The 23127-nt window shown below is 39.3% G+C and overlaps 1 protein-coding gene across 1 annotated transcript in view; it reads right to left on the bottom strand.

The window, feature by feature from the left end:
- CSMD3 (CUB and Sushi multiple domains 3) overlaps positions 1–23127 on the bottom strand; it is a 1325501-nt gene that overhangs the window by 765704 nt on the left and 536670 nt on the right. The window contains exons 8-9 of the mRNA XM_014603846.3: positions 15970–16047; positions 9827–9914 (exon numbers count right to left, since the gene is read on the bottom strand). Coding sequence (XP_014459332.1) covers positions 9827–9914; positions 15970–16047 — 166 coding nt within the window. The remainder of the gene's footprint in view (positions 1–9826; positions 9915–15969; positions 16048–23127) is intronic.

Here is a 23127-nt window from a genome sequence, read left to right as displayed (position 1 = left end):
AGTTGCGGGGGGAGGGAGGGTGCAGCGAGAGAGACCTAACTGTAGGTGTATACTACAGACCACCAAACCAGGGGGAAGAACTCAATCTGGAGTTTACCTGAGAATTGACTAAGGCCATACATGCAAGTGACATGGTTGTTATGGGTGATTTTATTATCCAGACATCTCCTGGGAGGAATGCGCGGCCAAGCTGGATCAGTCACTATCCTTCCGGAGCTCTTCCTGACTCAGGAGGTGCATGGGCCAAACAGAGATGATGCTCTTCTAGACTTGATCCTGGCCAAAGGAAATGATCTGGTGATCTAGTATCCCACAATATTGTCACAAGTGAATTGGTGAATTGTGGGTTTAACTCCGAGACAGTCAGGTGGGTGAGAAACTGGCTGCAGGATAGAACCCAGAGAGTTGTAGTGAATGGAACTGTGTCATCCTGGTGACAAGTAGGAAGTAGTGCCCCACAGGGGTCGGTGCTCAGTCCAGTACTTTTTAACATCTTTATTAATGATTTGGATGTGGGGGTGAAGAGCTCATTGGCCAAGTTCACAGATGACACCAAGTTATGGGGAAGCATGGTCATGCCTGAAGATAGGCTACAGATACAGGTGGACCTAGACAGGCTAGCAAGTTGGACTAATTGGAACATGATGAAGTTCAACTTTGGGAAGTGTAAAGTATTCCCCCTTGGGACTAGCAACTCCCAACATGCCTATAGGCTTGGTGGCACCAAACTGACTAACACTACAAATGAAATGGACCTGGGGGTAATAATAGACCACAGTATGAATATGAGCCAGCAGTGCAATTGTGTAGCCACTAGGGCAAATAATATTCTGGCATGCATCAATCAATGCAAATCCAGCAAAACCAAGGAGGTGATTATTCTGCTCTACTCAGCACCGGTGAGACCACAGCTGGAGTACTGCATTCAGTTCTGGACACCACACTTTAACAAGGATGTAGACAAGCTTGAGAGAGTCCAAAGAAGAGCCACCCATATGATCAGAGTCTTAAAAGGCAAGCCATACGAGGAAAGGCTTGAGCAAGAGGCTCAGTGTACAATGAAAGTGTTTTATGTTTTATACTCTAATATTCCTCTATTGGATCTTTATTGAATAAAAATGTGCAATCTCCTATTACTTCTAGTAGGAGGAATTCCTATATTGATCATTGGAATTCCTGTTCTATTAAGGAAGCTTCACTGAGCAAGTAGAATAGAATTGCCCTTTATATTACCCATTTTACAAAACACTAATGGTCACATCTTTGAGGGGCTTATAGTATATCATGGTCCTAATCATGCAAATTAATGACAAGCACCCTCCATAGCTACTGAAAACAATGGGTATGTCTACACAAGATGTTTACTCACTATTTAGCTCTGCAGTAAATCTCTCATTGTCTACACTTGTGCCCCTGTTAGGGTGTAGGAAACCAATAAACTCTGCAGCAGGGTAGTGCTTGTAAATACAAGTACTACTTGCTGCAGAGTTTTTTTGTGCACATTAAAGAAAGTGTAGATGTTGACCCAGCTGGCTGGGGCATGAGAGCACTTCAGTGTGGGGGGTGCCTGCCAACTAGCATCACACTGACACACTTTGTACCCCAGCTAGCCCCTCTGCAGCACATTCAGTCTGGGTGGAGCAGCTCTAGGCTGGCAGGCTGAGCCCCCTGGGTTTCCTGCCAGCCAGGGCTGCTGCCTGGGCTCCATGTGCTGTCCCTTAGTAAACCATGAAGCTTATTGCTCTGGAGTTAATTGCTCCCAGGCACACGTTCAAATGGTAGACTTAGGAGCAATTAACTCCAGAGCAATAAGCTCCACAGTTTATTCAGGCACCATAATTCCATACGTAGATCGCATACACCTAGTAAAGCATAACTTGCTTCCAGAATAGATCTTAAGTAGATGATCAAAAGTATACACAAATGTTGCTTATTAGAATCTGAATGTTTGCTTGGCATGGTTGACATGTACTGAAGTATGTTTGTATTTGTGAGTAGTCAAACAATGAAAAAGAGAGGGCAATGCTGCTTGCTTGACATAAAATACATTTTCCTATATTACTTATAGTTAAATATGTTATTTCAACATTCTTATTTTGAAGAGGATAGTCTATTAATAATATCACAACTTCAAAGTAATGAAGATGAAAGATGAAAATCATTCGGAACATTTTAGGCAAAATTTGGACCAAAGTACAGGTTTCAAAAAAACAAATAAACAAACAAAAAAACTTCAAGATTTTAGAGCTATTAAAAATCAATTTTATGGTATTGCTTCCTTGACTTTAAAATAATCCTGCCTCAAAACATTGATTTTTCTTGCAATAGATATTATTTATAGAAATTATGTTCTTTGATTTATTTGTAATTGAAATATACTTTGTCTGTGTATGTCTGTCTGTACTTGTGTAAGCATAGAGGATTATTTTAGTGATATAATTGTCAACAAACTTAGAAGTGGTTGGACACTCCCCCTCACCCTCTTGAAAATTTGGAGAAAACTGGAATTTATTTTTGTTGTAATTTTTCAAACTAAAAAAATGGAAATGTTCCTACATACAGCAAAACATTTTGATCCTAAAATGTTACTATGATTCCTTATAGGAGAGGCAGTTTAGGTAACAACATTTCCTCCCATGGTGTGAGGAAGCTATGCATCATGACTGTCATAAGTGCCCATGTGGTGTATTATGGGTGATTTAAGTCCAGATGGAAAGCATGGCTCAAGGAAAAGGATAAGGGCATGGTGATAATATTTAGCATCCAGTAGGGTGCTTTACTTCAGTAAATGTCAAATAACTTTAAAAAAAGAAATATGTATTATTATCTCTCTTTTACAGACAGTGAAACTGTAGCACAGAACATTAAAATGACTTACTCAAGTTTACACATGAAGGCGACGATAGGAACCTGCTAAGTCAGTTGAAGGGATGAGAGGCCCTGCAGCCCATAGTGGGACCCCCTCACATTGGTACTACTGCCTACCATCACCATTGGTTCCTTCAGCCAGCTGTTTCTTTGTTTTTCCCCCTTGCCAGTGCCTAGTAAGGACAGCAGCAAGCTGAGAAAGAGTCCGTATAACTGCCTACTCAGCAGGTACTACAGCAGCACAAGGTGGCAGGATAAGCAACTGTAGGCATATGCCTACTACCTGCCTGTACCCCGACAGGAGTCATGGTTAACCTGCTGAGAAGCAGGCAGGCTGGCAGGGGCCTGCCAGCACATGTCAAATATGGTACCTGACACTTGGCAGCCTGATCGGAAACAAAAGAAACCAATCAGCTGGTGTTTATTGTTTACTTTTTTCATCTCTCAGTTTGGGGGAAAACAGAATTCATGAAAAGCAAAGTGATCTCAGATATTGTTACTAGTCACACTAGGAAAGCTTCTTAAAAATATTATTTTTAGCTGAACTTGACTGCTGCTTTTTCTCCCCACTGTGCTTAATAGAAGCTTTGTGGCACAGGCCTACCACCCCTACAAAGATCGGTGTCAGGCTGGGCATTGTACCAGATTGCCATCAGCTGAATGAACATCTGTATCCCAGGGAACAAGCAGAATAATGTCTGCCTGCAATGACTGTCAACACCACACCGCAACAGGTTGTTTTGCTTACAAGCTACTTACTGTTACAGAAATTAGCTTAAAATGTTTTCAAAAGCAAGAGCCACAGTGACTATTGCATCTACCTCCCCACAGCAGACCACCTTCAGCCACAGACAGAAAAACAATTTTTTCTCATGCTTTTGATTTCTGGCTTTATTTTATCTGCTTATCAACTCCCCTCTCGGGTAGGTGTGCTAACTCTTAGATTATGTAGGCATACTTCTTGTTCACTTTCCTTCTTGCTGCATGTCCAAAAGGTTGGATAGAAGGTCTCATGGTTCCTAGTGCTCTAAACATGAGGCTAGTATACAAAACCTTGCATTTTATACACAATACTGTATAAATTATACAAAACATTTTTATTCAAAATATAAAATAATATACCCCCACCACCTTCTCTTTCAGTTCCTGGATTTTTTTTTAAAGAAAGAAACAAGAAAGAACACCTACAACTGAATTTTCTGAGAGACTAAAAATAATATCAATCCCGGCAGTGCATATTTGTTATGTTCTGAGTTCACCAGTACTCACAGGGGATTTACATGCTATACCACCTGTTTTCTGGATCTCAGTAGAACATAGGCAGGGGTTTGACATCTAGCTTTCGAGGGCAGGCCAGTTCTGGGCATGTACAGAAACAAAAATGAAGGCACCTAGGAAACTTTCAAAGTAAATGGGCAGTTATATAATAAGTGGTTAGGTTTCTCTTTGGTAGAACATCACTAAGGATTTTTTGGATTGTAAATTTGGACTTGAAAGCCTAACTTCCACATACATCCTGTTTCAGACATGGAGATCTTGTTTTTAAATCTTGTCCATAGGCACCTCAATCACTTAAACACCTTCAGAAATATCAGTCTCCTTCCTGCCCATTCTGCATCCACTTGTTTTGATAGCTAGTGGGCACACCCTTATTACTCACAATAAAAGAATATAGAAATGGACTACCATGCTTCAAGAGACTGCAAAAAAGATCTAAAGGGGACCCAAACAGTTTTCATGAAAAGTCAGTAAAAGCCGATACATGCCTTCCCTAAAATATTTAGAATGCTCCTTTGCATGACAATGTTATAATTAGGACAAAAATTTCAGACACACGGGGATGAGGGGAAGATTGAAAAACTGTTATTTTATAACAAAACTCAGAATATCAAGTCCAATTTCAAATGTTTAAATGATCAGTTATCTGGGAGTTTGGTCATTATTGCCAGGACTGAAACAGCTGCTGAAAATGGGACTTCATTCTTGCAATAGCATATAAGGACTCACAACGCAGTGCCTTACAATAACTGCAATTCTGTGACCTGCCTTAGAAGTAAAGGAGGAGAAAAGGAATTTGGGGGCAAGAAGCTCCTGAACTTTAGAGCAATAGCCCCTACTGCTTACCTTATCAGAAAATATGTGCTACCCCCATCTTCATCTTGCCCTTGTTGCAAAGAACGCTAACAAGATACTGTGCAGTATTACAAGGAGCACTACCAGCAGACCGAGACAAGTTATTATTCATCTCTATTCCAACCTGGTGAGGCCATATCTGGAGTACAGTTTTGGGCCCCCCACTAAAAAAGAATGTGGACTATTTGAAGAGAGTCCAGTGGAGGACAATGAAAATGGTTAGGGGGGTGGGCACATGGCTTATGTCGGGGGCAGGCAAAATATGGCCCATGGGCCAGATCTGGCCCTCCAGGCCATTCTATCCAGCCCATGGGGCCCCTAAAAAGTTTAGAAAATTAGTATAAATTTGCTTTTGGCTGCCTGTCAAAGATGACAAGAGCCAGGGGCAGTAGGACCCAGGGGAAGCTGCCGGCAGGACCCAGCAACCCAGCAGCAAGGCCCACCTGGCCTCACTACACCCTCAGCCACCCCTGCCCATCAACTGGAAGCCTCTGCCTACCAGAGTCTTCTGACCTGCAACCCTGGGGCTGTTCTCACTTCCTTCCACTGCAGAGGGAAATTCAGGTAAGAGTGGGGGTGAGGGGAGGCAGGGGAGGACATGGGAAATTGCCCCAGTCCTCGGGGCCAGGACAGCTCCTGCTGAGTCCTGCAGTCTGGCCATGCAGCTAGGAACCATGTAGTGCCAGAGCGCCACAGTGTCAGGCAGGAAAGCAATGCAAGCAGTGGTAGATGGGACAGAGGGGCAGTCAACAGGTGCACAGGAGTACAGCAACAGCTGTGTGGGAGCACAGGGCTTGCACTGTTGTCCTAGGGCCAGTGCCAGCAGGGCCCAGAGCAGGGTAGCAAGAGCACGAGGCCTGGGCTGGCAGGGGTTCTATGGAGCCAGGCCAGGGTGCACCAGCAGGGAGAGGGAGGAGACAGCCCAGCTCCAAAGCCCCTGCCAGCCCAGACCCTGCGCTCCTGCTGCCCTACTCTGGGCCCCACCAGCACTGACCCCGGGACACTGGCGCAGGCCCCCTACTCCCACACAGCTGTTGCTGCGCTCCTGCATACCTGCTTGCTGCCACTCCCCACCACCTGTAGCTGCCATTTCCCCACTTTCCTGCCCACCTACTGCTCTAGCTCCATGAGGCTCTCAGCTGCATCTCCTGACCGCGGAAGCATGGGGCCCATTCTGGTACTCCGGAGCCAGGAGGGTGGGGTGTGTGTCCATGCAATGAGGGAGGGAAGGAGAAAAAGAGGGAAAGCGGCAGAGAGAGACACAGAGAGCAATGAGCGAGGGACAGTGTGTGTGTGTGTGTGTGTGTGTGTGTGTGTGTGTGTGTGTGTGTGTGTGTGTGTGTTGGTAGGGTGCGTCCCAAATGCACACTGCACCATACACATGCACCCATACCCCACCTTGTATTGCCATACATGCAAACCCACATACCCACACCCCTTCACACATCTCAGCCACCCTCCCCCAACACACAGCCTCCCACAATCCCCATACCCACCCATACCCCACATATCCACACATGCCCTGACATGCTCCCTCATGCCACACCCACACCCTCATCCTATCCACCCTCCAGAAACTCCACATAGAAACCTTCACGCCCAAACCATCTCCCATACCACCATGCCTCCCCTCACAATATACAAGAGTAAGACTTTATTTTGTGCAATCAATTCCATGTACACTATGTAAATGCATGTAAATCAGGACACAAATATTTTTTTGAAATCAAATTAATGAATTTGTAGATATTCAAGTTTTAAAATATAATTTGGTATTGTTTTGTTTCAAAGATTATAAACCCTCTGAAGGAGTATCTTCAGGGGCAAGAGGAGGGACTTCTGGTGGCAAAGGTCAGGGGTTAGGGGGAAGGACTTCTGGTCACAAGTTGGCAACCAGAGGGCAGGGCACCTGTCAAGTGGCAGGGCTACCCATGCAGCCCTTGACAGCTTGCCAAAACTCATAAGCAGCCCTACACCTAAAATAATTTCCCATCTCTGGCTTATGTCATGAGCAGCCTTATGGGAAGAGGCTGAGGGAGCTGGACTTACTAAGAGTGCAGAAGAGAAGACTGAGGGGGGATTTAATATTAGCTTTCAGATACCTGAAGAGGGGTTGAAAGAGGATGGAGCTGGACTGTTCTCAGTGGTGGCAGATGACAGAACAAGGAGCAATGGTCTCAAGTTGCAGCAAGGGAAGTTTAGATTAGATATTAGGAAAAAAATCTCTCATGAGGAGGGTAGGAAAACAATGTAACAATGTTACTCAGAGAGGTTGTGGATTCTCCATCCTTGGAGATTTTTAAGACCCAGGTAGACAAAGCCTTGGCTGAGATAATATTATTGGGGATGATCCTGCTTTGAGCAAGGGGTTGGACTAAATGACTACTTAAGGACCCCTCCAACCTTAATTTTTCCACGACTCCATTGAAATAGTGCTACAAAGGAGCCAGGGTAACCCTTGCTTTTTATGCTGGAAAGATCTGCTTTTCATCATTTACCCCACACCAGACAGAAAGAAATAGAACACTTTCTCTCATTAACCCTGGTGGGAGGCAGAGGGATGGAAGGGACATGAATGCAGGGGTGCTTGCACTGTACCAACTGACTAACCATCACACAACCAACTCAAGGTCCCAAGTCAAAAACTGTAAAAATCTAAGTGATACATCTGTCTCTATCTTTGCTTCTACTCTAAGTAAACAAATACAAGGAGCAGAACCCAGTTAGGAGATTCTCTCAGGTTTTTGGAAGGAAGGAGAATGATCCAATGATAGATAGAGGGCCAGAAGAAACCAACGGGTTTGGGAAGGAAAGAGCTTGGAAATGATGGAGCTGAGTATCAGGGCCATCCCTAGGTGGGTGCAAATTGGGGTGGAGTGCCCCTGCACATTGGGGAGCCCCATGGAGCTGGGCGGAGCAGCTGTGGTGACTCTGTGCTGCTGCTGGCTTCACGGCCAGTCGGCCGCTCAGCAACACCCCTTCCAGCTGAATCCAGCATATCTGGCTGCTCAGCACCCTTTCCTCTGCCTCTCCCCCTCCTTCCCCCACCCCTGCCCCGCCACAGCCAAATCTGCTGCTGGCTTCCTTGCATCCAGGGGTGGGGACCCGCACAGGCTGATTTGCCCTCGCCTCTGCACCCTGCTCAGGTCGTCTCTGCTGAGTATAGCTGAAGCATATGGAAATGAAGGGTTAGCTCCACTTTAAACAAGCTCAATATTTCTAAACTGGCACCAATCCTGAAGGTATCTACAAAGAGGAAACATTCCTTCCAAGAATAGCAGTAGTCCTGGCACCAGTGGCACACTCAAGAACAGCCAATGATTTCAAACAAATGAAAATGAGCTTGATATTGTAGGACCTGTTAAGAAACCCTAAAATGTTGATTCCCTCCCTTCTGTGTCAAATCTGTGTGTCAGGCTTCAGTTCAGAAGGGAAAAATCTACCAGCTGATCATGTAAAAATGCCAACCATACACTAATGGTATTAAACAATAAAACTTCAGAACAGGTCTTCTCCTCAATAGCATTACTCTGCCATTCACAATCCTTTTACTATTCAGAGCTGTAAGGTTTAAGGGGTGAAACAAAGTATTGTAAAAAAAAGGAATAGAGTAAAACTATGTTTATGTTGTGTCTGTCTCCTAGTTCCTTGGCTTTATCCCTCTCTCTTTGTTCTACCCATTCCTGAAGTGATATTTAAGTATGAAAATGAAGTAAATTAAAGAATAGACAAAAGCTAGTTAATGCCTAGTCTTTCAAAAAACATTATCTTTTGATGATACCACCCAAGATATGTGTGCACGTGTATCAAACATATATATTACTATATTTTTTATTAATACATATGACCTACTAAAATACATTTCTAAAATTGTAATAAAAGCCCCCTAAAATATAAGTCTCTGTGTGTGTATGCTCAATGCATGTCTATCACTAGTTTTATTTATAACAGGAGTTATTCAGGTAAATAGAGGAGAGAATGAAACATATATTTAAAAAGACTATTCAAAGCTCTTCTGGTTTCATTTCCAGGCCAATGGACTGGAAAGACCAAAGGGAGCAGATCACTAGACCAGAATGTAATTTAAAAAGCATAAGTAACAATGGCCATTGATAAGAGTAATTTACACTGATCGTTATGGCCTTTCATAGCACCGCTTGACAGAGTTTAATAGGAATAAAGTTATTAGGATTCTCTAAAAAAGAAAATAGAATTTCTATATATTACTCTAACATTACTGTAACAACTTATAGCATCTGAAAGCATCTGAAAAAAATACTGTGTTCATTCTCTAGAACTGTAAACCATCCTAGAAAGTAACAAAGAAAAATATCCCTGTTCCGCTCTTTAGGTTAAGTGATCAGTACAAAATATAATATTCAGTAATAAATTATAATGTACTCTTCTGTAAATGATACACTGTATTTCTTTTTGTTTCTGAAGTTATTTCCTTTCCTCTTCAGTCTCCATTCTAAACTCATTCTCCTCCTATCCTCTCCACACCATACCCTAAAAAGTGCCCATTTTTATACACAAGATAACTACTTCTTGAATTGAAAAAAAAAAATCCAACCTCCTTCAGTTGAATTTCTCACAGCATCCCACGTATGCACATCATTTCCAAGTACATCAAAGAGAATCTTGTCTTTGGTACTAAATTATAAACGTAGTAGCCTATATTGCACCATCTAATTTCTGATAGAATTCCCCACTGAGAAATTGTTTATAAAGAATGGTGTGATGGTTTGACTATATTTTACAAAAAGTATATTTTCAACATTTTAAACATTGTTAAAGTAATACAATGGCAGGGTCAATATTTTACCTAAAATCTGAGCCTATGCGTTTTCCATTTTCTGGTTCTCCAGGATCTGGACACAAATTGGATGCCTGTTTAATACCTCCCTCATTTACTGTAAAAGAGAACAAAACAATACAATTTTTAGGATTCAGATTTGCAGTTATCAGTAATAAAAATCTTACATTTCTTTTACAAAGTTGCTCATTCCAAAGCACCAAATAAACTTTACGTTGAACATGATCTCCAGTTCCATTACTTTTTTCTTTCTTTTCTTCCTTTCCTTCTTTCTTTTCTATTATATCTATACACCAAATTTCCAAAAACCTTATGATACTACAAAAAGTAACAAATAACGGGGTTTTTTTTGTTTGTCATATTATTGAACCAATATAAAAAGGATATCATGGTTTCCTTACAAAGAACAACTTAAAGTTAAAAAAAGAGTTCATTTGCTGTAATGTGTTGGAAGTTATTCTCAGATCATAATTTACTAATACTCTTAATAATGCCTTCTACTCTAGGATTTGACCTGCTGTTTTAATCAAAAGTGAAAGTCTATGAAGTAAGATAAAAGCTCTGGAGGTGAGCCTGGATCAATGTTCAGAATTCAAATATCTCAAAATTGAGGGTGCAAGCACAAGTTCTAAATCTGGACCAATTTTGACTTTCAGAAATGTCTTCTAAGATGAACCAAGACAAGACCTGAGCCTCCACAGCCTTGAATTTGGGGAGCTTGATAGCCTGCTTTAAAGCTAACTGTTTTTCTGCTTGGATTTTTTTTCCTCTTTCTATAAAAACTGAACTGAGACAGTATTTTTATACAAACAAAATGTGCTTTCATAGGAGTTATGCATATATAAAATGTCTGGTATTGATGCCCAAATTAGCATGCCTTTTCTTTAGTCTGAATGTAGTGATTTAGTATTTAATCAGTATGAGTTTGTTCCACTGTAAAAAAACAAACAAACTACTGTAGTATCTCTTTCACAGTTTTAGTTCCAAAAATACTTGTAAGTCAGTTTAATTCTGTTTGTAATAACCCTAACTCTTGTTATGTATTGAATTAAGAGAAGGTGATCAGGGCCCAAACCCTTTATCATAGAAGGCTGGTCTGGTATTGCTTGATAATGTGGAATCTTGGATTTAACTGCTTTTACTTTTCAGAAACAAGTGCTGGTATGAAGCCAGGAGACTTATGACGAGATGAAAATATATTTATCCAGCCCTCCTTTCTGATAAAGAACCTACTAGGCTTTGACTCTGCAGAGTGACAATTTTCAAAATAACATAATAAAATGCTTTGGCAAAAAAGAGCCTGTGTATAATAATAGGATGCCCAGAAATTACTTGTTCACATGGTATTTGTAATGGTTTTAAATATATTTGTTTCTAACTGCATTTCTATAGTGTGTGCATCTCTCTATAAGAGTAAGATTGAAACAGCCTGAAACCCTGGCCATAGAACACAGTACGACTACCCATTATTTTCTTGCCCCAATTCTTGCTACAAGAATTTGTTGAACTCTTCCTGTTTTGCAACTAATGTTTTCATACTCACAGAAATGGGAAAATAGGTTCAATAGTGACAGGAAAAGCCCTTACAAAAAAAAAGACTGGATTAAGCAGGGGAAGAAAAATACCACTTACCTTCCAGGCATTGATTGGGGCTCTTTCCCAACCCAATGGCCTCTCAGCTCAGTTGTTGATGGCTTTAATCGTAACATTTACTCTTCTCTGCTCTGTAAGACTTATGTCATAAAGGGTCTTGCACTGACACCAAGCAGTGGTAAGTATGTGTTCAGTCACATTGTTATGCTCAGGGCTTTTGGGTAGGGAAAGAATTTCGCATCAGCAACTTATCAGCTAAGGGGCACATTTTCCACACTTCTTCCTTCTAGGTTGCCTCTGAGAAAGTTACGTTTTTGTGAGTGTGGTGCTAAGGTGTCACCCCCAGGAAACTAATGTATTGCTATTGTTAGAAGGGGTATATTACTGGTTATATACAACACTTGGAGGAATTTGTCAGTCACAACTTCTGGTGATAATCCTTGCTGGAATACTTCATGTATCTTGATATATGGACCCAAAGTCTGTGATGGGGTTTGAAAAATATGGAAGCACCAAGGGGTCAGTGTACACGGACTGGGACTTTACCACTGTGTATAAGCAATGACACTCTTATGGGTGATCCTGGTTCTTTGTATGGGATTGTGTTTGTAGGTGAGGCAAGGAAACAGCTTGAATCTACAGCTGAGTAGTTGTCATTTAAAGTTATTGTGGTTAAAATGTTTATTAAAGTTGTGGCCAGAAGTTTTTTATGTTGCTGTCTGCAAGCACCACTGGCAGCAGTTTTCAGTAAGTAATTAGCATGCCGTGCCAGACTTTGACTGGATTATGCAATGTTTTGAGGACAGCGCTATATATTTAGGTAGCTGCAAGGACTTTTTTTCTGCTCTGCTGAAGTGAATAAAACAGACTAAAATTCTGTTTAAACTGCAGCACTTCTATTTTGTTGTACTTTGTCTTCCAGTGTTTAAAACAGAATATTTTAGTCTTGTATTCTGGAACTGGTAATAGGGTGAATATTTATGAAAAAAGCACACTCTGCACTCATTTCACAAAGGTAGATTAATTAGATTCTAAACTTTTTTACTGAAAATAAAAAGCTGAAAAAAATTCCTGCTTAGTCATCTTCACTAAAATGTTGAATGCTTAAATACACACAGTGAAATGGAATTTTACGTTATAATACATGGTTGTATTTTACATTCATTCAGAAAATTCTGAAAGATTATACCAAATGAAAAATGTCAATAAAATAATTAAAATGGCACAATTAAAATAATATGTACACACCACATTTAGAATTCAGAACAAAAACAGTTCTAAGGTAAGACTTATTAAGCTGAGTCTCCTAACTTTGGTCCCATATCACAAAACATTTATAACTCCACCTCTCTCCTAGATATTACTCAACATGCTTAACTGCTTTGACAAAAACAGATGGGCAGCTAAATTTGAAGCCTTTGTACAATAGGTATAAAGCACTATAACCCATTAAACATGATAGTTTCCGTCATAAAAAAGCAACTCCTTCACTGATTCTCCTCTTCCTGTAATTCCATATGACCAGTTTTGATGGAAACTACAGTGTAAACAGTGGTACAGCATAGGAGAAGCAATCCTAGGTCTGAGAGGACTGGAAACCCAGAATCCACACTGAAAGCCATTTCCAATGCCTATTTATAAAACCCTGGAATATCATAACGGTAATTATGGCCTCAAAGTGCAAACACCTATGCAGGTGTTTAATTTTGCTTTTTATATGAATGATCCTAATGACTTCTAGTACTTAAAGATAATTATTTTCTTAAGTATTAGCAGGATGAAAAGGTAAAGTTATACAATTATTCCTAGTTTCAAACAACTGTAAAAGCATTGACTACTATTTATAGATGAAAGGAAGTTAACCAATTACACTGTATATCTGGTATATTCAGCAGAACTAAAATGGTTAAAACACAACACCCACAAACACTCCCTGAGGATAATGGTTTCCTGAGGCATACAGAATGCATGACAGTTATTTAAGATAGGCATGCATTTATGGTATTTCAAACAACAGGTATTTAAGGAACCTGTTTTGTTGAACCAGAGGGAAGTAAAGTGACAGTTTTTCATTTTAAAGGATTGCATCCTGTGTGAAGTGTTCCCACTGATGTCTCCCAGGAATTTTACCTTAGAATCTAGTGGCACAATATTTACCTTTGACAGGATTGATCTGACAGGTTTAAAGCAATCAAACTTTATCATCCATTTGTAAGGGTGCTACTCATTTGGATTATCTATTTTGAATACTGGATGATTACCACCACCAAGGCTTTAAATTTTATATGAACTTCCACAAAATATTTAATATGTAGAACATTACTGCTATAAAGATTTTATATTAAATACACTAGAATATCCTGAAGCTCCTAGCTACTGATGGATTAATGGTATCTAGAAATCTTAAAGGTGGTCTTACAATAACTATCAGTTATTAAAAGATAATGATTATACATCAGTTGGGGTGATATAGAAATGGAAGCTTTTTGTTATCTAAAAAATGCATTTGTAGCATCATATTCTGTTTTGTCAACCATTTTATTATTAATCTCCATTATAAAAGTTTCCATATTGTTCTCTGCCCAACAGGATTGGTTTTGTTTACTGAGTATATTTATGCTCAGTGTATTTATGCTGCAATGAATGTGTTAATCACAGCATAAATGGCAAAGGTGCCATATGTGCTCCCAACGTAAAGCATCATAAGATGGCAAACCAGGCATAAGAAAGTCCTACACCTTAAACTGAACATAGAGCAGGTCCAGGCCAGGGCTGACAATCTCACCAGGGGCTACACTGATGTTTCTAATAGGCCTGCTGCTGTCAGGGGCTGTGGCCAGTAATCAGTGCTTGTCAACTCCTTCCACAGATAACAATCAGCTAATTGTTGTCCGCAAGCCTGGACTGTACAGAACTGTTTCAAGGCCTCGGTGCAGTCCTTGTCTAGAGCTCACAATCAGCTGATTGTTGGCCCCAGACCCTGACTTGACAGCACTCAGCTGTCAACCTCCTGGTGCAAGGGGAGCCCAGGCTCATGAATTTGAAACCCTGTAGTTTAGAGTCATGATCCTGGGCCCATTCTTCACAGGCAAGCAAAAAAGGCACAACTGGTACCTAATCTCCAGTTCCCAGATAACACTTCCTACTGTGCATGTGTGGTATGGTAAAAGGTATGATTTTTGGGATCAGGATTAGGTTCCATTGTACCTTTAAATAAACATGTGCCAGAGGCCTACGTTTCATGTTTTATAACCTTCTAGCTCTCCAGCCAACTATCACCCTGAAAATAAGTGGAAAAAAAGGGAGAAAAAAAAATGAAAAGCTACATGCTCAAGCTACAGAAGAAATAGTTTCCATAACTTTAGGTGATACTGTTTATACATATATTAAATATGGCAATACTGTAAAACTATCATAGCACGCTGCAGAGAAGCTTGACTTGCTTTATTGTTTTCACTTTGTAAATGCTATGGGGATTTGCTACTTTGTCATGCTTTCACCTAATAATTCATGACTTATATGTCGACAATTTAAAAAGCTACAATGGGACATTGCATTGAAATGCATTTTCTTCAGGAAAGCCTCTGCCATGCTAAATCTTGGAAAATACCCCCAAGACTGCTATCTGAGGGGAACATGATGCAAACATACCCTGCAGATGGTGCATACAGAAGCACACAAAATCAATGAATCTTCCCCCATTCCACCATGAACAATCATGAAATGTAGTATACATGGACACCTGTGTATATAGCTCAACTTTATTTAACCAATTACTGAAACATTTAAAGTGTGGTTCTAGTCTGAAAAGTAACCCTGTAAAAATGGTACCTTCTTACACAACAAACCTTCTGAAGATATGTTCTGGAAAAAAAAATTTAAGTCATATTTACATAATGTTAAAAAATAGATAAGTTCTACTATGGGCCTTTCAATATTTTTAGTCTTTCAGAGTCAATACAGCAAGGATTGAATTAACTGGATTTGACTCCTTGTGACATAATCAAGGTCTTGGCCTCAACACCCACTTTCTTCAGTTGGAGTTGAGTATATATGCACCTTCAAGGAATGGGCTGCCCCAAAATAGTATACCATGTCCCACAGGTAATGTTTTTTACATGTTTGTAAAATGAGATTTTGAAGCACACATGGAGGATATCGCTTAAAGAAAATAATGTGGTTGCACATTCATAATCAAGGGTGCACGTTGACATGCAGAACACCTAGTACAAATGAGGACATGAAACAAAATTTACATATATAATCTTCATTCCCTTGAATTTTGTAGGGCTGTTAGTCTAAATTATTTTTAGTTGCAAACAGTGTATCTGATCTGAAATCATGGGCACATCAATTACACAGAACCCCTTAATGCAACTTTTACAGAAAGCCACTTTTCTGAGTAGAACCACACTTTAAAATTCACCATGCAGATTGCAGATATTTAAGCCACTTAAACTATTAGAAATACATAAACAATTGTGGAAAAACACAAACAACACAGACAGCACAAACTTCACTCTTGCACTAGAAAAAGTAACAAAAAGGAGTACACTCACAGATAGAAAACTTGTTGCTGTTGTCTTTCCCTGGAAACAATTTAAATCCTCTAGATTTAAAATCTATGGCCTTTTTCACTAGTTAAGAAAACAAACAAAAACATGTATCAGGTAATACAGTCTAAAAGATTTCATTGCAATTGATAAATTTTATCATGGATGTACGCAAGTTAGAGTTTCTGCTATCTAATGAGGTAGTATTGGTATCCATAGCAAAAGATACATCAAAAGAAATATTCTTTACACAAAGGGTAAGTCACTGGATCAGACTGTGTGTAAAATACAGGAAATCAATGAGTTTTGTAGATGTAACTCTTTATTGTTCCAATGTATACAAAACAAAAATAAAGATTAAAGAGTTTAGTTCCCATTCACCATAAATGGTTGTATAGAGCTTTACTGATCAATTATAAAACCTGGAAAACAAATAACCAAGCAGAGAGGCACAACAGTGTTGAAAAACAGTCAGCTTTCAACAGTATTTTCCCTATTGTAGATCTTAACTTTTTTTATTCCCAATTTTTCCTTATCCCTGTTATATTGTCTAATATTAATAAAAAAGCAGTGCGCTTTTAAGAGGATCCCCTTATTATTATGGGTTGAATCTGTTTGTGTAAAGCTTGTAATTTCTTTATATTTTTCCACTGGCAGGACCACTGATCTTTCTTAAATGTGTATTCTCCACAACATATCCAAAAGCAAACTGAAGCCAAACCTTTATCCTAAAACTCAAGTCAAAAGGCACTTCATAGATACAAGGGTGCATTCATATGGACCCAAATTCAGGCTAGTACCCAGGATACTGTTCTAGCTGTAAATATTCCACAATGGCTCTACAAAAACAGTAAGTATCATCATATTGTGTGTTAGCATGTTTCATTCACTACAACCTAAATGAAGTCCATTTCCTAGAGGAAAAAAAATGTACCCAAAATGACACCTAGAAATTACCATCTTACAATGTAAATATTACAAAAGTATATATATTGAAGATGGGTTTTATCAACTTGAATACTTTATAAGTAATTCTTCTGCAACTCTGATATATCAATGATATTTGAAAAGATGTGGGAGCTCAAATGGTCTTTATGTTCCAAAAAAATGCAGCACAGCCCCTCTAGTCAACTATTTTAAAATACCACCTTATTTCTGATGTTAAATCTAACATAGAAGAACCCAAATCTATTCAGGAAATATGGAGGTTTAATTTACTATTCAAATTCATGTCTGATCTTTCCTAAGTAAGAACTCTAAACTCTAAGTCTGATAGTTTTTTGGTGTATATACTTACCTATCAGGGAGTATCATGACACCAGTAACAATGCCATTTCATTTAAGAATGGAAGCAGACCTCTCTACTGCACTGTCTTCAACTGAGATATTTTCATTAACAACTTAAAATGTACTCAGCAACTCTCTCTTGAATATGTCTGTTTTCAAAGTGTATTGTGGAAGATGACCAAACTTTTTTTTTTCTTTCCCTGGCAGAGTTAGCTTTGGAAAAGCCTTTTTATTAGGGTTGTATATCTTTTTGATAGAACCAATTAATTCTGGGGAGGCATACTGTGTCAACACACATTTGAAACAGAAGAGAGAGGATAAAGGGAGTCATAGAAAAACAGAGAACTCAAAAAGTAGAAAAGGACAAAAGAAATGAAAAAAGTGAAAGAAGCAGAACACAGCAGGCAGTAGCTTTCTTGAAGGCAAATAATAAAGTTGTCTGTGTTATCTGTGATATATTCTACAACACTACACCAAAGCTGCAAAAATGTGCCACCTAAACAATACTTAATATGTTTATTTTGACTCTGGGCAAATTTCATCCCTGATATTTTAAAGAATGACTGCATCATATTTGAAACCCAAACAGCAGAGAGAGCTGTACATTGTCTGCATAGGAATACTGAAGATGATGACTGAACAACTTAAACATTAAATAGCTAGACTGGGGAGAAGTAATCAGAGCAGATGAACGATTCATCTATAATGAAGGAACATTCTAGGCAGCCATTAAACTTCCTATGCAAGAAGAAAGAGTAAGTAGAGGAAACAAGATAGCTAAACATTTTACAGTACTAATTATCACCATCATTAGGCATGGAAGTTACAAGAGTTATAAGAGAAAAAAGTATCCGAGTAACCTAAGAAACACAAGGTGATAGTTTATGATTCTATCAAATATATTCTTAAATAGTCAACAACATTTATATTTGTCAGGGGAACACTATTTTCTCTGTGTTTAGGAACCCTCTAACATATTTTGGCCTTTAACACAAGACAAAAATTGTAAAAATCGAGTAGGTAACATCCAATCACTGTCTGAGTACCCGGGAAATAGCAATAAAGCAGTGTACATGAGTTTAAATGTTTGCCAAGTTTGTTCTGTAGCTGCACAATATAGTGAATATTCTCAAAAGGCCTAAAAAAAATTTACTTACGCAGAAAAATTCTCCAGCTATTTTGGACAAAATTAATTCCAACACAATGACAAAATCTTTGCCCAGTGTGCTCTGTGCAAGGCAAGGAGAATGAAGCTATAACTTTCCCATCAAATCAAGACAGGCAGCGTGGTTAGAATAGCAGTGCTTCCTCTCCATGGCCTTTTGTATGAATTCCAAGACACAGTATCTGCACCAATATAAATCTGGTACCGCCTAGCATCTTCTCCTGGTCCTTTCCCAGCATTTTTCTCAGCTCTTGCCTCTTCAGTTTTGGGCTTGTGTGGATATCCTGCATGTGTGGCTACTCTTCCTCACCCATCTACAAATACAATGACAAGGTCTTCCACAGTGGAAGACCTTACATTCTAGGGTGAATTTCAAACTTTGAGATATGAGGACAAATATTCATTATTTTATCACTAATGATCAAATTAGTGTCAGTGACAAGCATTTCAAATATCCCCCCATCCTTTCCCCTCCCATTTTTAGGATCCAATCACCATATTTTAAGAACCATATGACTTCTTTATAATGATAGTTTTGATCAGAGGAAGGAAGTAGTGTTTGGAGGAATTAAAAGTAACAGGAAGGCAGTTAAATTTCAAATGAGAGTATCTTGGCTGCTGGCATTATTCAGCCCCTTAAGAAATTTTTGCAAGTATATAATCAGTTTTCTAAGGCCTTTTCTTGCTACTGAGAGAGTAAGTGGCATGCAGTCCCCTAGGAGATATGATCCACAAGGAGTAATTTCTTTTTGACTTTTTAAGGAATTTGCTTTCGTAGTTGCTGAGCTTTGAGAATGTTTTCCTATGTATCCCTTTAGCAAATAACTGGTGAACTACGAGCTAGTTGTAAAACCATACTTGGTTTAAATATCCACACACACTAAAATGTGCATCCCATGCACACACACATGCAAAATATATTCCACACACAGCTAGTCACACCATTCTAAGTCCTGAAAAACACCTTGAAAGTCAATATTAGAGGTACTCCAAATTTATAGTGATATATCTGAGATCAGAATTTGTCCAGTATCTTGTCATATTATGAAGGGATATTAATAGGCTTTAATGCAGTTAATAAAACAGCTATTCCTTCAGTGCACACCACTATCCTGAATGCCACATAAAAATAATTTCATCCTTATGAAGTAAACTGGTGAGAGGGGAAGTACTATTATTCCCATTTTAAGGATTGGGAACTGGGGATTATGGTCAAAAGTTCTGCAAGCTTGAGCAAATGATATTTGGACACACAACTCATGATAGGGCAGGAACTGAATACTAAGGATATTTTAATAGCTCATATTTAGTCATGCACAAATTCTGAATGCTCAGTGACTGGCACTGATACTGTGTGGGGTGATTAGGGACTATATGACATATTCCATCCTTTCCAAGTGAGTGCATGCTTTCCCACAATATATGAGAGATTATTTTAGCTGCAATGACAAAATAAGGAAAGCATGTGGCCTGAAGGATGTTGGACTGGGTTGAGGCTACAAAAGGGAATTTGAGTACAGTATATCTGCTTGTTGTGATGAGTACTGCACACTCAGATTATAAATCTAGTGCCTGCATTTTCCTTCCTCCTATGTGTACTTTCCTTCCTCCTATGTGTACTTTCAAAATATAGTCAAAGTGGTATTTATTAATTTTTTTTTTGGTCAACAAATCATCCTGAGCTGTTATCTATTTGTTTTCAGCTCAAAGACATTTTAGCCAAGTTAAGCTTTGTCACTTAGAAGGCATCAATACAGCAGCACTAGGCTAGCCAATTACACATTCCACTCCAAATCTTATTAGAAGAACTTTTAAAAAATATTATCTTAATTATCATTGATATAAAGGTCAACATATTCTAAAACAAAATTTTCACATCAAGTTTATTTTGTACTGTCACTACCTCAAGCTCATTAGCACAAATTAACTTTCATGCTAATAAGCCAAAGCAACTAAGGGCAATATATCCCCAGTGCCCGACCTGAGTAATTTGGCAGGGTACTTGAGCTCTCCGTAAGGGATAGAGAGAAGCAGCTACATGTTGTGTTATGCTTGTGCTCTGCAACACTGACCTAAAGGCAAAAATAGGCTTAGCAGTTATTTGCAGTGTCATCCTTTTCTCTCCTTGATTTCATAGCAAGACACTACGTTGTTAGAATGACACTAATAAGGATAATGCAATAGAAGGTCTATAATATATATAATACTCATACAATTTGACAGAAAATAAGATGCTTTCAAAATATTTTTAACATCCTATAAGATCTATATCATATATAAATGAGCATATTGGGACAGATTTTATTCTGCTTTTTAGACATCCAAATGGAAACTTAGCCTAGGAAATTGTCCATTTAGATTATATCAATCAGGCTCACAATGACTTACAATGAGTGCTAGTTACTCTGGCAAATTCCAGCATTACAATTGGATAAGTGGCAAGTAATAGCCTCCAGAAATTCTGGTGTGTTATAGGCAAAGAGATGATTACACAGAATACAGACTACACAAAACCATGTCAATTTTATCTAAAATAAGCATATGTTTCTTATGCTTATTATAGGGCAAAATGTAAATACTGAGGTTGCTTAAAATACTTATTTGGAGCCAGTACTTATGGCAGGAAGAGACCCCACTTCACCTCATGCATTTCTCTGCCTTAGCTACCCACACAGTGGCTGGCAGTGAGGAGCTGAGCTGAAGGCAGCCACAATGTGGCCACTACTTCCCACAGGTGAATGTGGACAGAGAGAGGAAAGGGAAATGGGGACAACATAATAGCACCAGTGCAACCGAGCACACACCATGCTCTAGTTATTAGGCTACAGCAGAATGTGCTGTCCCTCCCAGAGGAGGAAGGAACCATGATGCAGATTACTACAGCCTTAGCAAATTTGCAGGTGACACCAAGTTGGGTGGAGTTGCAGACACTTAGGAGGGCAGAAGTAGGATCTAGAATGACCTGGATAAATGGAAATTGTTTGAAATCAATCAGATGAAATTCAACAAACACTTGAGCTGGAATCACTGTATGTGCAGATACAGACAAGGAAATGATTGGCTAGGCTGAGGTACTGCAGAGAAGGATCTGGAGAATACAATGGACCAGAATATGAATATGAGCCAAGAGTGTGCTGTTGATTCAAAAAAAGCCAACAGCATACTGGACTGTATTAGCAGGAGTATCTCCTGAAAATCAAAATGATTCCTCCACTCTAATCAGCATCAGAGAGACCCCACCAAAACTGTGTCCAGTTTTAGGTCCCATGCTCCAGGAAAAATGTAGACAGATTGGAAAGAGTCCAGTACAGAGCAAAAGAAATGCTTAGAGACCTGAGAAACATGACTTATGGGGAAAGGATGAAATAATTAAGACTGTTTAGTCTGAAGGAGAGAACACTGAGGGGGGATTTGAAAACAGTCTTAAGATACCTGAAAAGTAATTATAAGGGGGATGGAGATAACTTTTTACCTGTGGCTATCGGGGACAAGGCTAAGAGCAATGGGCCTCAAGCTGCAGCAGAAGAAATTTAGGAGATTAAGCAGAAGTTTTTGATAATGAAGGTGCTGAAGCAGTGGAAGAAGCTACCTAGAGAGGGTGTGGAATCTCTACTGCTGGACATTTTTAAGAGCAGATTAGACAGACACTTGAATGGGATGGCTTAGTTAAGGATGATCCTGTCTTGACTAGATGATCTGATGTCCCGTCCATCCTTACTTTCCTATGATCCTGATCTGCTTCCCAGTTAACATACCAGTAAAAGCAAACTTGCCTGAATGGTGGGAGTCTGATATATTTATGATGTTTAATGTTACCAGAAAACATTGTCTAGGATTGGGAACAGACTTTCTGATATTCTTGAATCAGTCTTCAACAGACATATGAATATGATTCAAGTTCCATTTAAACTAACAATCAGCAATAACAATCTTGACTCTTTAGGTTAAAAAATGGCTAAATAAAAAGAAATTACACAATGCATGCATTGCACCACAATCTTTCCATAATGCATGAAAACATACTGAAGTCCTGGCTTAAAAAGATATAGCTTTGTAGAAGAAAGAGACTGGTTTGTCAACAGAATAATTTAGTGTTTGCCCATGATTTTTTTTTAATGATCTCAGGGGAATATGGTAGAATTATAGTATCACAGACATCAGGACTGTCCAACTAGTCATCTGTATGGGCCTAAATTGTAGCCCCTGGGCTCCTGCTTCAGTGAGACACCCCCTATTACCCCTGCTTCCCCTCACTCCTCCTGCTTCTGCATTCAGCTCCCACCCCAGGGGGTAGAGTAGAGTCAAGCTGGTATAGGGTGAGGGTGAAGAAAGTGCTCACACAGGTGTGTGGTACAGCTAGGGCTGGGGGGAGGTAACAACCATACACAGTCATTGCAGCAGGAGTGGAGCTGGGCAAGCAGTAAAATGAGGGAGGGGGACATTCATGTGGCAGGAAGCCTGGGGACCTTTGACTGAGCCCTTAAATTGATCACAATTTAAGAAAAAAAGCAAGAAATAGGGTGTGGCATAGTCCATATAAACCTTAAATATTACAAGTATGGATACAGTGATCTAGAGATCCCACTTGCTGTAAATGTAGCCTCCTACACTTCTTTTTTTTTTTAATTTAAAAAAAGCAAACACAGACCTTTCTGTGTGAGTACAGTCATGAAAGTTCCATATGTAAGATATAAAGGAGAATTTCATTTTAT

The sequence above is a fragment of the Alligator mississippiensis genome, chromosome 3, assembly GCF_030867095.1.
Source record: "Alligator mississippiensis isolate rAllMis1 chromosome 3, rAllMis1, whole genome shotgun sequence".
NCBI lineage: Eukaryota > Metazoa > Chordata > Crocodylia > Alligatoridae > Alligator > Alligator mississippiensis.
Note: the sequence above shows the minus strand (reverse complement) of the source record. Positions and strands in the feature narration are given on the sequence as shown.